General features: G+C 41.4%; 2 protein-coding genes across 3 annotated transcripts in view; one reads left to right on the top strand and one right to left on the bottom strand.

The window, feature by feature from the left end:
• adcy7 (adenylate cyclase 7) overlaps positions 1-8,450 on the top strand; it is a 54,731-nt gene extending 46,281 nt beyond the window's left edge. For both annotated transcript variants that reach the window (XM_044029939.1, XM_044029940.1), the window contains 10 exons: positions 897-1,034; positions 1,187-1,285; positions 2,175-2,371; positions 2,521-2,629; positions 2,838-2,996; positions 3,432-3,578; positions 3,693-3,800; positions 5,014-5,128; positions 5,814-5,938; positions 7,265-8,450. In XM_044029939.1, coding sequence (XP_043885874.1) covers positions 897-1,034; positions 1,187-1,285; positions 2,175-2,371; positions 2,521-2,629; positions 2,838-2,996; positions 3,432-3,578; positions 3,693-3,800; positions 5,014-5,128; positions 5,814-5,938; positions 7,265-7,411 — 1,344 coding nt within the window. In that variant the 3' untranslated portion in view covers positions 7,412-8,450. The remainder of the gene's footprint in view (positions 1-896; positions 1,035-1,186; positions 1,286-2,174; positions 2,372-2,520; positions 2,630-2,837; positions 2,997-3,431; positions 3,579-3,692; positions 3,801-5,013; positions 5,129-5,813; positions 5,939-7,264) is intronic.
• A 38-nt stretch (positions 8,451-8,488) lies between these two features.
• brd7 (bromodomain containing 7) lies at positions 8,489-17,349 on the bottom strand. Its single transcript, XM_044029942.1, has 17 exons — positions 17,224-17,349; positions 16,361-16,554; positions 16,171-16,264; positions 16,031-16,088; positions 15,793-15,937; positions 15,505-15,615; positions 14,990-15,156; positions 14,109-14,223; positions 13,751-13,826; positions 13,494-13,601; positions 13,260-13,395; positions 12,044-12,155; positions 11,903-11,947; positions 11,134-11,221; positions 10,446-10,589; positions 9,106-9,246; positions 8,489-8,666 (listed from the first exon to the last, which is right to left on the bottom strand). Exons 1-17 carry the CDS (start codon positions 17,270-17,272, stop codon positions 8,599-8,601), a joined length of 1,851 nt encoding a protein of 616 aa, XP_043885877.1. The 5' UTR covers positions 17,273-17,349; the 3' UTR covers positions 8,489-8,598.
• Between the last annotated feature and the right edge of the window lie 68 nt (positions 17,350-17,417).

Genomic DNA, 17,417 nt, shown 5'->3' with positions numbered 1-17,417 from the left:
AGTCCTGACCTGTAATTCATGCCTGTGCTTTACTTCATTTATTTTCTTTAAATTTGAGAAGGTGAAATGAAATGTGAATGTTTTGTCTACAGTAGATATAAATATTTGACATAGTCTTGTAGTTTGATTAACGTGTTGCATTAAGGAAGTCCTTTCTCAACATCCGCACAGATAAGATAACAGCGAATGACTGTTTGACACACACATTTCTGTTTCTGACGTCAATAATTAACTTAAAATCTCAAAATGCTGAACACATTTTTTCTCATTCTTGTCATGAATTTCTCTGTATGACCTTGAATTAAAAAAAAAAATGTAACAGCATTTTTGGTAAAAACAGAATAGATTACACAAGGTTAAAAGTGGCAGCTGTGACACAGGTGGTAGAGCTGCTCATCCTCTAAACATTGGGTTCAACCCCGACTCTTTCTCTGCCTCCTATTCACCCAGTTTCTCTCAGTGACCCTGGACTGGCACTGTTGTATGTGTGAGTGTGTCACATATTGTTCAAGTGCTTTTTGAACCACTATAAGGTAAAAAGGCACTGCACTGTAAGTAAATAGTAGCTGTAGAGGAAAGGCGAACGTGATGATTGTGTATATGTACATGGTGATAGCACATGTGACCACATTTGGCCAGTATGTGAACGGAAACATGCTATAGAAGCTTTCTTCAGCCTTCACAGTGCTGAAGCTTTTTTATGGCTAACACACTGTCACCTGACATTCAGTCCTTGAGGTGGTGTTTTCCCCGCCCAGACAGATTCCTGTACTGTAAATAGCCACTCTCACAAACATGTGTCATCATGACTTAAGATGGATGACTCTGTAAATGTCACATGCTCCCCTGTAGCTGTTTGATCCCCTCTTTCTCCCAATTTTTTTTACCCTATGCAGCTCCTGTTTCCAGATAAGCTGTCAAGGTGCCACTGGCTGCCAGCTGTTTCAGAGGCGGTGGTGAAGAGGCCGTGTGTGCGCCTCCCTCTGGCCACAATCACTACAATGGTCATTATTATCTTGGCAGTGTTCAACCTGGTAAGACTGCACTCACATGGCGAGTGCTAAGAGAGGGTCATTAAATACTCCCTTTCTAGCTGTGCTACACTTGATAGCCACCATGCCACACTTGAATGCACTCTGTCCAGTGGTTGATTGTCAGTCAGATCTGTTTTTTAATCCTCTTACAGTGCTTCATTGAGAAAAGTATGACAGACGATATTTCTGACCTATGTCACGCAAATAATTCGCATGAGCAAGGATTAGATGGAGGCCTCTTCTACCTGCCGGTGAGTGATTGAATGACTGACTGGTTAACCAACATTACATTACATTACATTACATTACATTACATGTCATTTAGCAGATGCTTTTATCCAAAGCGACTTACAATGGAATTGAGTACAATCAGCCAGGGGTGGAGTCAAACTTGTGACCATGATGTCTTTCGCACACAGGGTACCGGTCTTAACCACTGAGCCACTCCCACCCAACAATTTTAATATGTTTTTGTTTTTTTACTATCGAACATAAATAAATACAGAGACGGCACGATGCAAAATATTCACAGTTTTTCTTGTATTACTTATTGCAATTTATTGTCAGAACTTCCTCGACCAGCGCCAACTAGAACAAAAACCAAGAAATATGAACACATTTCTCTCAACTTCTCCTTGGCTGTCTGTTATGTTCTGCACAGACTTCGAAATGTCTACTCATCCCATGATTTAAAGCAATACAGCCTGGCCTCAGAATACATCATGAATACATCAACCCCAAACCGACTAGACATACTCTCACATCAGTGGTCAGAGCTTCTCTCATTATTCCCAGGTCATGACTGATGACTAAGCATGATTGGGCTTAATGCTGCTGGAGCGAACTGGGGAATAATTTATGTACTGAGATCTCCCCCTTAAGAAGTGTACTGTGTCTCCCCTTCTTCTTCTTTCCTTTTTTTTACATTGGAAAGCTTTTATCAACAATTGATTATTATTCTGCTGTTTTATAACTAGTTAGTTAAACAATTTGTAACCTTGTTAAGAAAGTGGCATGTTAATAAATGTCAGTATTACTCTATTGTCAGTCAATATCTATCAATGTTGTCTGATCCTGTGATGAGGAAAGTAGCCTCTGAAATTTGACCTCCTCTCTTAATTCTCTCCCCACTCTGTTCAGTACTCCGTGTACTGCTGCATCCTCTCCCTCATTGCATGTGGAGTCTTCCTGCGGGTGAGCTTTGAGCTCAAAGTGTTCTTCCTCACCCTGGCCTCCACAGTGTACTACATCATCATCCTCAGCACCAAGAGGGAAATCTTTTTGGTCTATGGAAATGTCCTCTACGCTCAGACTAACAGCAGCTGGGACTGCAGCAGGTGGGACTGAGTATGAAAAGAAAATGCTATCGGCTGAGTGCTGTGTTCTTCTCTGCTGCTCCTCCTGAAACCTTTCTCTAACTGAGCGGGTCATATATTTCACTGAAACAGATAACATGATGATAATGTTCTCCTTTGTTCTACAACAGAGAAGATGATTCTATCCTGAGATGGATAGGTCTGGTGAAACACCCGCAGGTGATGAGCTGCATATACATCAGCCTCTTCCTGGTGACGATGCTCATCATCTCACAACAGGTAGTGACACTCTCTGCCTATTTCTTTCTCATTTTATTGGGTTAAAAACTGTCATGACATCATCTACATGTCTGTTAATGTCTGTCCCTGCTGTCTGCCAATCACTGAAACAAATCAATGCCACTGCAAGAAGTCCTGTGAGCTCTCCCAATAAAACTGTTGAAGTTAATGGTTCTCTTTATCGTCTGCTGTGAACTTTGCCTCTCAGAACGAGTCCTGCTTCCGCCAGGATTTTCTACTGAAGTACAAGAACCACACGGAGCAGGACGAGATCGAGACCAGGGAGAACCTGAACCGGCTGCTGCTGGAGAACGTGCTTCCGGCTCATGTGGCAACGCTGTTTGTTGGGGAGAACAAAAAGAATGAGGTGAGAAGCCACCCAGTGTGTCTCTTTACAGGAATTTACAAATAAACAAAGTGTGTCCAGTGTCATAATTCTCATTTATTCATTCATCTTCTACTGCTTTATCCTCCACATGAGGGTTGCAGGGGGTTGGTGGTGCCAATCCCAGCTGACATAGGGTGAAAGGCGGGGTACACACTGGACAGGTCACCAGTCCATCACAGGGCCAACATAGAGACAAACAACCATCCACTCTCACGCTCAAATCTGCATGTTTTTAGAATTATCAGTGCTAATTCATTTGTTTTTGTTTGATTATTATGTGATTTAGATTTTCTTGTGACTCTCTTGTCTCTACCTTCCTCACACTAACAGTTCAGCCTCACTAACTGTGAGTTGTCTAAGTTCTCCCTCCTGATAAAACTGTTGATTTTTTTATTTTTTTTTTTGACCTGACAGGACCTCTACTACAAGTCCTATGACTGTGTGTGTGTGATGTTCGCCTCGGTGCCAGACTTCAAAGAATTTTACACAGAGTGCGATATCAACAAGGAGGGCCTGGAGTGTCTGCGGCTGCTCAATGAGATCATCGCCGACTTTGACGAGGTCAAAGAGCTTAATTCTTTACTGCATAGCACGTGGACCCCGCCATGGTGGACATTGAGACAAGTATTGCACATGCACAGCTCACTCATTTTGATTTTCCTCTGACCCCCACAGCTGTTGTCCAAGCCAAAGTTCAGCGGCGTGGAGAAGATCAAGACAATTGGCAGCACTTACATGGCTGCTGCAGGGCTCAGTGGGGCGCAGGGTCAGGAGAACAATCAGGTGGAGTAGCTGCGGCTTCAGACCTGAGTCAGGACAATCGACTCTGTTAAAACTAAGTACAAGATAAAATGTTTGTTTTATTCAAACCCTCACCAGATGAGTTCACACTATTTCTCTGTTTAGTTTGTGTGTCACTCAAGATCTAAATGAGTCAAACAGGAAGTGATTTGTTTAATGTCAGTACAGATGGAGGCGACAGCAACAGTGTGCTCGTAAAGTGAGACAGTTGCAAGTGGGTTAAAGTATGACTGAAAACGCAGAAAATTTTAGAAGTGAATCGAACCATAATTGTCTGAATTAACAATTATATTTAGGTCGAAATTAACTTCCGTTTGGGCTGCCACACTCAATATCTTTAAATAAAAGAACTAAATATTTGTTTGGAATACCAACAAATATTTATACTGTAATCTACCGCCGTATCGTAGAAACAAGGAGTTGGCTCAAGCCCGCCCCCATCTATTAAAGAAGAGTATTATATCTTCTACCAAATCTTTGCAATGGAAAGAATCACTTTCTCTCTAAAGCTACAGAAATTTAAATTTGAGGAAAATTGGGGAAAAGTGGAAAATGTACATCTCTTTAAGGCACCACCTGAATTTTATCCAAACTGTATTATTTTTGTGTTTGTAGAAGAACCCCGCCCTTTTTTTGTTTTTATTTATTAATTTTAATGAAGCTGTAAAAAAAACAGTGTTCTATATTTACACTGCTTTTAGCAGGAAACTCAAATCCCTATTGTTGCTCGATAAAGGAAACATATATGTGTATATATATGTATATGCATATACATATATATACACATACATATATGTACATATATACGTATATGTATATACTGTATTTAAAAGAAGTGAACTGAACTGCTCAGAACTGTTCATTCGGTAGTTTGTCAGGATAAATGCTTCTTGACCCGCCCGTCCCTGCACGACTGCTGTATACACACAAACGCTCCCTCAGTCAAGTCTGATAGTTGTGCCTGTTTTCAGACAAAGGACACACACACACACACACACACACACAATATCACATACTTTTTGTTCACGAAAACTAAACAGGCCGAACAATAACATCAACAACAAAAATGACACGCTGCAGCTTTAAGCGTTTCTCGGCAGTGCCGTGAACATTATCATTAAAAAACCCCATAAAAGTTAAATCTGTCATGCCGAGCTGTGGAGTGACTGACTTGGCTCCGACTGTCGTCTTTCAGGACCGAGAGAAGCAACAGGCCCAGATCGGAAACATGGTGGAGTTTGCCATCGCTTTGATTGGCAAGTTGGACGGCATCAACAGACATTCCTTCAACAGCTTCAGGCTGCGTGTGGGTGAGTGTGCTCAGCTGAGTCCTGCACGGCGCTGCACTGTGTCCACCGCGTCTGTGAGGTTTGACACGATAACACAACAGGTTTCCCTGGTTACACTCAGCATGATTGCATTCCTGCAACAAGAGACACTGTATTTGATAAGAGTCAGGTCTGTTATGAGGGATCTTTATGATCCAAGGACAGAAACTTTCAGAATTGTCTTTGAGCTTTTTTTGACAGTGGAAACGCTGAGAACATCAAATAATATATAAAGTAAAAAAAAAAAAATTATTCAAAGCACGACGTGGAGACAGAAGACACACGAGGGTCTGTTGTGTCTGCAGTCAGTTTTTCCCAGACAGTTGATTCTGAGCAGAGTGAGTTTGGGTGATAAAAACACTGGGTGAAGTAAACCCTTGATATCAGCAGCTGAACAACTCGAACTCTAACAACACAGACTTCTACTCATAAAATGGCATTTCCATTTGAGCAATGACAGCATACTTTTCCTTTATACTCTAAATACAGTGAATCTGAAGACTAAAAAGTCTAAAACTATCTGTAATATTCAGTGTGTCTCATTTATCTTTTTTCCTCTACGTTTCATCGTTCTTCCTCGAAAATCCTACATGTGTACACGACATGAGTGATCACAAAAATCCAGATTTAAACTGAGAAGTGTGCGGCCTCTGTGGTTTTTCTGTAGGCATCAATCACGGTCCAGTGATCGCAGGAGTGATCGGGGCGAGAAAACCTCAGTACGACATCTGGGGCAACACGGTGAACGTGGCGAGCAGGATGGAGAGCACCGGGGAGCTCGGAAAGATCCAGGTACAGCACGTAGTCCACTTCACTTCAGTCCAACAGAAGCAAGCGGCGATGTTTCATTTGGCGTTCAGAAGGTTTTGCAAATTCGCTCACAGCTGGATTTACAATGATCTAGTTGCAGATTTTGACCCACATCTGTTCATTTCTATCTTGACAGTTACAGACAAAACGGTGATGAAGAGGAGATGAATATATTATCAGCATTTCCCCTACAACTCTGCACTTTGTGGAAGTCGTAACTACTGTGTATTGTCCTTTTAAAGGGCTACTTCACCCCCCCAAAAAATTGTTTTTTTTTTACTAATTTACAAAATGTGATACTCGATCGTCAGACAGTGGTTCTGAGCTACATGTCTCATTGCCACAACAACAGAGGAAGTTGGGATTGAAAAAATAAATAGAATTCACAAAAAAGTCAACATCAAAGTCACTCCCTTCCAAGAAAATAAAAGCCCTACACTGCTCTTTACTGTGTTTGACCACTTGGGGGGAAAAACATGGGTGAAACCACCCTTTAATTGAACAACCAGTACATATATAATAATACATGTATTACCTGTTTAACTTAAGTTAAATGCTGCTAAGTCACTCAAACATCACGTGACAGAGTTCTATTTTTTTGGATTTAGATTGGCTATAGCTGCATTCCATTTATATTGGAAGTCAGAACTGGGAATGACGTCATGTTGTTAAAGGTGGTACAAACAGTGTAGCAACATGTCCATGGATAAAAATCGAACAGGACTATGTGTAAGATAGACTTAATGTCAGAAGTGCAGTTAATGAATCCTGTGTTGGGGTTCTGTCCAAGTTGTAATTCCAACCTGAAGGGAAGTTCCTGTTCAAAGTTTCGACGAGGAATTCAGGAATCCCAATGTCTGACTACAACTGGACAACCATATATTTAAGATATGCAAGTAAAACAGGTGCTACAATTCAAATAAAAAGTATTACGAGGAACTGCACTTAAACCTCTTTTCCACATCATGAATTGTCTGCAGGCTGCAAATTACATTAGAAGTTGTGAAAGTACCGGCTGAACCATTGTTGCAAAGAAGCCAGCTCATTAACGTTTCCTTAATTATGATACAGCTCCTTTAATATTTAGTTCATACATTGGGTGTTGTTCAATAGATGTTTAATACGTTTTGTGTATCATTACTTCTTGTTAAATTGTTATATTTCATCATTTGGAGGTAAATAAATGATATATATCAGCTGCAGTGATATTGGTTGACCTAAAAATCTAAAAAAAAAAAAACAACAAAAAAATGTACATGTGCTTTTCTAGGTGCAGTCGTTTATCGTCACTCGATTTGTGTTTCCCAGGTAACAGAGGAGACATCCGAGGTGTTGCAGAAGCTGGGATACTCCTGCGAATGTCGGGGATTTATCAATGTCAAGGGGAAAGGTGAGCTCAAAACTTTCTTTCTGTGCACCGACATGAGCAAGCAGCAAGGCATGGGGCTGAGCTGAGGGTCGGGCCACCGCGGCCGACGGACTCACGCACACAAAGTCAAAGAGTTTACAAACTGTTGTGCGTCACAAAGTGTTGACACAGACCGGACTGTGGCGCTGCTGTGTTCCTGTGACCGTGCTGAATGAAAAATACCGAGGACTGAAAAGGAACTGCTGCTGCGATGACATTGAACTCTCTTCACTTCTGGGCCCTTTTTGCCCGTTCAGGAAGTGGGAGTCAAGCTGGGAAGTTTGTCACTATGTACAATCAAAATCTGTTTCTATTCACGAACGCATTCGCATTCAGTTGTCAGTCACTTTTGTATCCCCCTTTTTTTTTTGTCTTTGACTTGGATGTTTGAGAAAAAAACACACAGCTGGAGCATTTTTGAAGATCATATTTGGATCATATTGTTTGACCCACATAGTTTTCCAGTTTGACAAGGGAAGGACACTGCTGTTACTGTGTAATGAGCCAGACTTACAAGTACATGACGCTGTTTCAATGTCGAGAAACAGACTGTACACTCAATGCGGACGTCCTTACGCTCTTATATCTTCAGCGTCTTTGATTATTAACCCAGAAGTTTAGTTGTGACACGTTGTCATGTTCGGTTCCAAGTGTGCTAACCTATGAAAAGATATTTGCCGTTTCAAGAGGACGGAGACGAGTAAATCCACGTGCTGTGTGCAAGGCATCCGTCGTCAGTGTGTACTCAGCTGGAATAAGAAATCTGTTTTCACTCACTGTTGTCGGCCTGACTGCATCGCGGGAAACCCGTGTCTCTCTGCACCGGTGTCATCCGTTCGTGTGACCCAGCACCTCAAGCTCCTGCCTTGCTGTGAATGTTTACCCGATGGTCACCTGACCCGAAATGGAACACTCTGTGCCTCTTGAAAACTAATTTGTCTTGTGGCCTTGTCTTTTCAGACCATCATTTAGTCTGTCATTGTGGTTACATAATAATAATAATAATAATAATAAGCCTTAATGTGAACAAATGTGACATTGGATTTTGTACAGTTACAGAATGTAATAAATGTTTTCCTAAGTGTCTGGCTTGTCGTTGTGTATTTTAATTTCAACCGGCAGAGTTTTGTCATAAAAAAACAAGTTTATTAAGTGAAATGCATACAAACGTCACAAAGAGCAAATTTCTAATACAAAGCTTAAGTTACTAAACTTAATGAAGGAGGCTTAAGTTCTATTTTACAGCCATGACCTGAACCACATCCTGACAGGTGGTGTCCATCGGTTCAGGCGTCTCCTCCACTGAAAAACAGAGAAGGGCACATTAGAGAGATGCTCCGTGATGGCTGAGATGGATATTGAAGGGATAGTTGACATTTTCTGAAGAATAACTGTGTAAAATATTGATACATTACAAACACTGGCTCTCACAGGTTTTAGACACTGAACAAAACGTTCACATAAGAAGAACCATTGATTAAAGAGTGAGCGGTTTGCAATTCCAGCTAGAAAAATCTGTCTTAACAGCAATAAAAAGCAATATATTGTAGATTTAAGCAGCTGTAGATTGTATCCGGTGATTCTTTTGATATGTGGCTAAAAGCAGTTTCTCCTTTTGTCCTTGATATGGCAGCCACATTATCAGTGAGAGTGAGAAGAAAAGGTGGTTAGGTTAAACTGTGTTTTCTGGACTGTTTCTCCTACGTGTTACACGTATGCAGGAGTGGGCGGAGTTGTTTACCTGTAGTGAGGTCTGTGAAGGGCTCAGAAAGCACCGGAGGTGCAGCGATGCCCATGGCCTTTCTGATGCCATAGACGCTGCTGACGTCGCATGGAGCCACTTGACCGGTGAGCTTGGCCAGATTCGCCGTCACCCTCTCAGCTGTGACGACATTAATAAGAGAGCAGGAATGTTTACAAAGATTAATAAGCTTTTTTATTGCTATTGATTGGCCAGAAAACGGGAAGCTGTATACATGTTACTTTAAAGGAATGTTTTGACTGATAAATGATTCACTTTCTTAGAAACCTGGGGCCTGTTGCATGAAACTAGGATATGGGATTAAGCCAGGATATTTCAGTTATCAAGGCTGAACTCGGTATGCAGGAAAGCAGGGGCCCACAAGTTACCATGGCGATTTATATAACAAGGATTTGTTAATCCTGCTGATAGTCGTTATTACTCTTTCATGAGGGCCGATGTTCATATTACTGTCAGAGGTTTAATCAAAACTGTTTTGAAGTAATATTATTACAGATGTGATGATTATAAGGTCGGCGATGAGGGCAATAATATAAAATACCCATTCATATGTTTCTGTCACAAAGTTGTTCTCCTTTTTGGACAATGTTTTAAATGATGATTCTCTGTTACTTAGACGAGTGTTTCAGAACAGGTCGGACCCCCTGGCGTTTCCTGAATATGATCTGTATGCGATGTATTGATTATCTGGTTTCCAAAATTCAGCGGGAAAAAAATTGGATTTGCCATACTAATCCGAACTGCATGCGATCAATTCTCGTGACTGGACTGCACAGATCCACATCAAAACGTCTCCTGGTTTTCTTAATTCCACTTTTGCCCCCAACAGCCCCCAGGTAACTTTAGTTTATCTTAACCTGGCATTAAGAATGAAAATGGGGAAAGCAAGCCTGGCTCTGCCCACAAATGAAAAGTAAATGTTGTACGTTTTACAGGGATTAAAGGCTAAGCAATCTTGCTCTCTTTACATGGTTTCTGTACTAAGTAAACAAGTCAGATGTAACATGTTAAAAAGGGAAAGACTAGTAATAATAATAGTTTAATTTTCAGAGCAAACTAACATTAGCCACCTTAGCCTCGGCAAACACAGGAAGTGATAAAAGCAGCAGTGCAAATATTCAGAGAACGCAAAGTCTTTAGTTAATCACATCTGTGGGAATGAGGTCAGTGTCACTGTCTGAAATTGTCTGCAGCTAAAAGACAAAACACATCTGTGCAGGATGGAAGCTTGAACAGGTTAAAGGTGAGGCGTTACACAGGTCAACAGCTGGAGGCTACAGCTTGAGTGGAGGCACACAGAGACGTTGAGCAGCACTTACACAGCTCCAGTTCCTTGGCAGTCGGTGCCAGTACGTAGATCATGTTCGGCGGCTGCTTGGCGCTCAGTCGCTCTTTCTGTGCTTCCTGCAACTTGAGCAGCAGCTTTGTTGTCTCGTCCAATTTCTGCTGGAAGTGCATGGCTTCTGTGACAGGAACGGATAAACACATAACACTTAATAAATCTGCCGTGTTACTCTGGTTACCTTGTGCTCACCCTGAAACACACGTGAGTTTCTTTTGTCTGAACCCTGCTGTGGACCCTTCAGTCTGACAGTTGCATTAATATCAGAGGGCTAAACAGTTGTGTTTTTACATTTGATGGAAGCGATCCCTTACTGACATAATTACAATGTAAGAGTTCGGAGTCAAAAAGTTTGTGGTTTTATGGAAAACTAATTTGTTTTTCAGAGAAGAAGTCACCCGTTGAATTTAGCTATGTCAGACTGCTGATGCTTCATATTAGTTTCAGCTGAGAGACAGAGTGAGGACTGTGTGCTAGAGACTGCAATCGATTCAGTTTAAGGAGTTTAAGTGCAGAGGAGGCAAACGGTGTCCAGTACAAGTTTCCATATAAATATAGGAATTACCCAAACGCTTTGATTGAATAATGAACTTATCCTGTACTGAAAATGGTGATTTACGACCCTAACTTTACCAAACAGACTAAGTGAGTTAGTGATGCTTTACCCCCAGAGAGCTGCTCGACCATCTGCAGGCCTTCAGTAGAGCACAGGGAGTCAAGCCTGCTGCCACTTGGAGCTTCGGGTTCAGAGACCTGCAAGAGAAGGAGGGAGAAAACGTGAGTGATTAGAAAACAGCATCAGATAACTGTTGCTCCGAGGAAACATCCAGGCTTTTAGAAGCCTGTAAAGTTATGCAACAAAACCAAAACCGAATAATGCTGCAATATGCGAGCGGGTGATGAGAGTGTAGCCAAGAACAGCAAACAACGGGACAGAGGGCGCTGTGTGTCTGATGGAGGTGCCTGTGCTTTGGGTTCCTACACCACTCTGAGGAGTGATTCAGCTGTGTAGCCAGTGGGCATTTAAAAGAAAATATGGGCCTCTCCAAATTGTCCACCAGTGGGCTTTTAGCGCGTAGCACCGCTGTGTTTCGATGGGGAAATGTTTTTCCCATGCATGGATGGATCAAAGCTAAAGGCAGACCCCTGCTATGTTGACACAGCTGGTTGACGCGGCAACCATCTGCAAAGGCCATCTATACGGACAAAATGAAATCAAGCATCCCCACACGAGGCGTTACGCAACATCGTGTGCTCAGTGGGAGCTGCTCTCTCGAACGCTACGCTGATATTTATCATTATGAACTCCGTGTCTCCGTGTCTATTTCCATTTTGTAGTGTGCAGCCGAGCAGACCGTGTACTGAAGCCGTTCGTCACATAACAAGAACACAACAGGTGTTTTCGTCTGGGATCCAGCCACACATTTCTCTCACCTCGCTGTCATGCTTGTTTTCCTGCGCACTCTCTGGCTGCAGCACCTGCACGAGAAGGAAGAGACGACACAGTCATTGAGCAGATCCTTCTTGACATTTCCCCCTGTGCTGTCAAAACTCTGTGGTGGTGAAAGTGCTTACTGGCTTTGGCTCCACCAGGGTTTTTGAATGTTCTCCGTTTGTCATAGCATCCAGAAGATTATCGGCCATTTTGTACACGTACTCGTCCGATTTGGTCAGGAAGTCTGACAAGCTGACGCACACAAAAACAAACGGATTCAACAAACAGAAGCGCTCGTTTTCTGAGCAACGGCGTGGTACAAATTAAAAGCAGGAATATTGAGAAGTCGATGTTGACATCGCTGACACTGACACACGCTTGAAGACCTGACAACAGTGAGTTATTTTCCTATGTGAGGAAAACAAAGTGACCGTGTGCTTCCTTTAAAGAGAAGACGACAAACAAAAGGACTGTGATGGAGCAGTGACAGTTTCTGTCACAATGACTCGACAGACAAAAAGCAAACGGCAACGTCTTCTAAACCGATGCATATTAATTGACAGCCACACAAAAAACGACACGCGCACATACATTTAAAAAAAACTGGTAAAGCTAAAATCAACATTATAAACAACCCACTTAAGGGTAGTAACACGAGTTCAACTTTTCCAAAGAACCCTCGTTAAAGTAATTGAGTTCATTGAAGTAAAAACACCAACATATAATTTACTCTCTTCATTGTTGCATTTTTCACGATTACATATTTTTCGTCATTCCATGTACTTGCCCTCTCTCAAGTATTTGGCCCATCACACGCTGTGTTTTTATTTTTATTTAACGTTTTATTCACATTAATACAGATAATCTCACTGAGATGCCGTGTCTATCTCTGAAGAAAGACGAATAACAGTATAAGAATTATTTACAAACAGACCCGACATTTAAGTAAAAGTACTTCTTAAAAAGTCTGGCCTTTTTCCTCTGGGTAACAAAAACACTGGCATTTTACTGGCATACGAGCGTCAGGGAGCATGTGAGACAGGCGGTGACAACACCAGCCGTGGATGTGTAATGGAGTAAAATTGGCACTATGAAGTAAACGTTTACGTTTATTGTGACGTAACGGACGTTACAGTCACTCAGCAGGTGTCCTGTGACATAGAGGCACAGGAAACCAACAGGAATACGCTGATGCAGATGTATAAGACAGTCGAGATGAAGCTTAGTGACAGCTCGTCTCCTTCAGACTGGGTACGCTTTGAAACATCTGGAGAGTAATTGGCCAGGAATGCCTAAAGTGGAATTCTGTGTAAATACCACAAAGTTGCAGCGCATTCATGGAACGACTGTTCCTACCTGTCTGAGCCTTGCAGACTGGACTCCTCTCCGTAGAGCGAGTAGATGAGGTCAGACTCGTCCTTGCTGACGTTCGAGAAGCTTGAGTCGTACGTGGGCGCGTAGGAGGTAAAAGGCCCGTAGTTCATGTAAGTCACTGTGAGAAGCGTTTTCAGACAGTTCATCATCAGCGGGCGCACTCAAAGAGGAGTCAACTTAGACCTCGTAACATGTGACGGTATCACAGGAGAGTACCTGGAGTAATCCTGTTCCTCTTGTCCTCCCTGAACATCTGCAAGGTGTTCACACCGCTCTGCAGCCGTGTGGACATCATACCAAGTTTCACAGGACAGTAACCAACTTCTGCAACAGGAATCATTCATGTTTAGCTGATTTCAAGTGCTCTCTCCACATTGTTTATCTTAAAGACTTTATATGAAATAACTTACATTAACAATTATTTTGCCAATGAAATTATATAGGAGTTAAAACATCTAAAAAGGTGGACTCACCTCCTACGGACGGATCTGCTGGGTTGAGGATAGCCAAAGTGGTGGAACCATCAGTCTTCTGCCTCGCAAACTCCAACTAAAACAAAAATAATCGATTTTGTCAATGACAGGAAACAAATGAAAAAATACTTTTGAACCTCAACATTACCGAGGTTAGACATTAGTGATGATCATGAGGAACAACGGGCAAATATCTCAACCATCACTGATTGACCTCAAATTCTGAGGTAAAGTTGTCTAAAACTTCAACTATGGAACGAAAATAAAAATACAGACTGTTTTTTTTTCTTTCTTTCATAAAAATCACGTTTTATTGATTTATATGTTCCGTTTCAAAAGTTTAAGCGTGCTTCCTCACTTCACACTGCAGCAATCTGTTGGACAGCTTTCCTCCAGACTCCCGAATGACCTTGCGGATTTCCTCCAACTCTTTCTCTGCCTTTGCTGCTTCGTCTTTGGAGTCCTTGTCCTGTCTGCAGATGAAACACAAATTCAACAAAGGCAGATGAGACACTTTGACCCTGAAGATCTTTTGTGTGTATCAAGGATAGAAAAAAAAACATCCACATAGCAGCAACAAAAAATACTGTAGGGAGGAAATCGGTTTTCTCATTCATTATAATCCTTTGTTGGCCTTTCATTCCTTTAATTTACTGGTGTCAATGAGCACCATCAAGATTACACAATATATCTTGCGAGATAAAAACGACATTGACTGGCTGAAGGGAAAACCAGCAGTCGAGGCGTTTCTTAGGCTGCTCCTCTGACAAGTCTTAAGCAGCATATGATGATTTCTTTTATCGCTGCATTCTGCTGCATCGCCGAGCAACAACACAGTGATTACACAGATGCACAACTATGAGAGCATACAAGACCCAGCATGCTACAAGGCATTCTTCACATTCTCCACCTCCAGCTACACAGTGGAAAACCAATTTTTTTTTTACCTTCCAAAGAAAACATGCTCACAGAAACTGAGCACTGCAGTCTTAACTTTTGCCAGATTCACTATTTAAGCTCCTTGTGTGTTGTTGACTTTTCTAACTATGTAAGCTTTGATTTTCTGTTAAAATTGCGGGAATTGGGCAGTCTCTCAGGCAATCTCACACATGTTTAAATTTCAAACTTTAGAAATATGTTAAATAATAATAATTTCACATTGTAACCTGGGCTCCCCTGCTGAATAGAGATTTATGGGAAACAAGTGTGGTATATATAAAGTCAGCGTGGTTAAAGGACCTGGGTGTGCTAGGCGTTTGCGATCTCTCGCTGTCTGTTGCCATGGATCCCTCTCTGGTCTGGTCCAGGCTGGTGCCTACTTGTTCCTCAGACTTCCCTGGTTGTTTGGCAGAAGGATCTATGCCAGACATGAATGCAATGCTCTGCTTCAGGCTCTCCAGCCTCTCCTGTAGCAAAGAATTGATGTAGTGACATGAAGGGAAGATGAGTAATTAGAGAAAGACAATCTGTCCAGTAAATCTGTTGGTACAATCTATGGTGTTATATGAATTCATTTGGGGATCATTTGAGGATATCTGCTGCCCCCATCTGTTGTATCACTGAAAATACTTCTTGTTCCTACAGCCATACACTGATTGTATACACAACAATTAATATAAATGATTACTTTACATATTAGTTTTATAGAACCCTTAGTTATTGACCTATGGGGGAACAAATCAAACATACCAGGGTCCATATTAACAAGCACAAGCACAATTACATGCAGCTGGTGTAAAACTTCAGTTTCATACCTGACTCAAGATCTTCATTCCAGAGTGTAACAGTTTGCGAGCAGCTTTATGGTAGATTGTCTCAGGTTTGTTGTAAATCATGGCATTTTCACACATGATCCTGAAATCCACCTGCATGAACAACACAATACACGTGAGAAGACTTGACGACGTGGTGAAATACAGCACTGGTGAATGCATAAAGGTATAACTTCATGCATTTATGGCACTTCCAACTTCTTTTAAGCCATAATTATTTTTGGTTCATGCTGCTGTATGGGTATATGTAGCATTCAATTAAAGAGATACCTTGAGTTCATCCAGAGAATGGTAGCACTCTTTCTTTACTTTGTCTTTCATTGTACTGAAGTCCATAGGACGCTTGATAATTGAGGAATAGCCTGGAGCAATCAGGTCTGTCACTGGAAATGAGAAGAACGCACTTGGGTCTTTCCTATAGAGAAAGGACACATACAGATTTAATTTACAAAAACACAGAGAGAGACAGACAGATAGGTGTCATGTGATACTATAATTCCCAACATACCTTTGAAGCTGCCTGATGAGCTGGTTCAAAGCTTCCTGAAGAGGAGTCTGTTCTTTCTCTGCAGGTCAAAAAGTTAAAAAGGGTTAAGAAAAATGTATTAAAGAACAAAAACTCCATATACGTAGGGATTTGAGACTAACCCTCCAGTTTATCCAGCTCTGAGCGGATTGGAGTTCTGCATTGGTCCTTGTCATCATCTCCATCTGCATCTTGTCCTTTCTTCTTTTTTGTTATCTAACGTTTAAAAAACAAACATCAACTGTAATGTAAGAACAGCCATATAAAATACTCATGCAAACATCCTTGACTCTCATCTCCACAACACTTTACCTTTTTCTTTCCTCTGTCATCCTCTGGTGACCCAAAGCTCTTCTCTTTATCTTTCTTCTTTTTCTTCTTCTTGTCTTTGGGTTTGTCATGGTCCCCCGGCTGCTCATCGTAAAACGTATCCAGACTTGAGCTTCCAGCCGTCACTTCATTTCCAGACACTTTTAACACCAGCTTTAGTGGTCTCTCTCCATACTCTGCAAACATCACACCCACAGGGGCTTTGTTTTGTCAACAATGTATTTTTAATATGATTGTTCCTTATTGTATATGGTAGGCCTTTATGTGTATATATATATATATATATATATATATATATATATATATATATATATATATGTATGTATATGTATATATATATATATAAATGTATATATATGTGTATATATATAGATATATATATATCTATATATATATATAGATATATATATACACACATTTGTTTTCTCCTTGACACACACAAACTTAAATAAATGAACCTCTTTGCAGACCGTATCGCTGGTTTTGCCCGGACCAATGTGGCGGCGACGTGGATGTTTCGACGGGAGCGGACACAGTGGCGTCTATGTATGTGTACGTATAGAAGCCTCAAACAGCCAACATGTATAATGTGTAGGCATTAAAAACCGCAACAATTACGTGCAGTACGTATATCATGTTCCTAAACGTTGATCGTTTGCCCAAACAGAGCTTTATATACGCGGACAAAACCATAGCAACCGGTCGGAGAGTTAGCATGCTAACTATACATCTGGCTAATATTATGCTAACATGGCTGCGGACCAAGGTTTTAAGCCTTTACATTACAACCGTAATTAACACAAAGATATCACTCATTTGCGCATGTATGACATAAACGTACGTACCTTCATATCCGTGTTTTTCGGACTTGTGCTTTTTGTGTTTCTTGCCCATTGTTTGTATATTTACCAAAGCATTAGCTACTGTCGGATCTCGCTGGTGTTGGAAGAACTGCGAGGGAAGCTGCGCTGTCCTACACCGCCCCCTGCCAAGGCGGAGGTAGTACTGCGTGGTGAGCGGTCTCTTCTTTTCACCAGCA

This window comes from Solea senegalensis, linkage group LG7 (genome assembly GCF_019176455.1).
Source record: "Solea senegalensis isolate Sse05_10M linkage group LG7, IFAPA_SoseM_1, whole genome shotgun sequence".
Taxonomy (NCBI): Eukaryota; Metazoa; Chordata; class Actinopteri; order Pleuronectiformes; family Soleidae; genus Solea; species Solea senegalensis.
The sequence above is the reverse complement of the archived record's forward strand: the minus strand, read 5'-3'. Positions and strand labels throughout refer to the sequence as shown.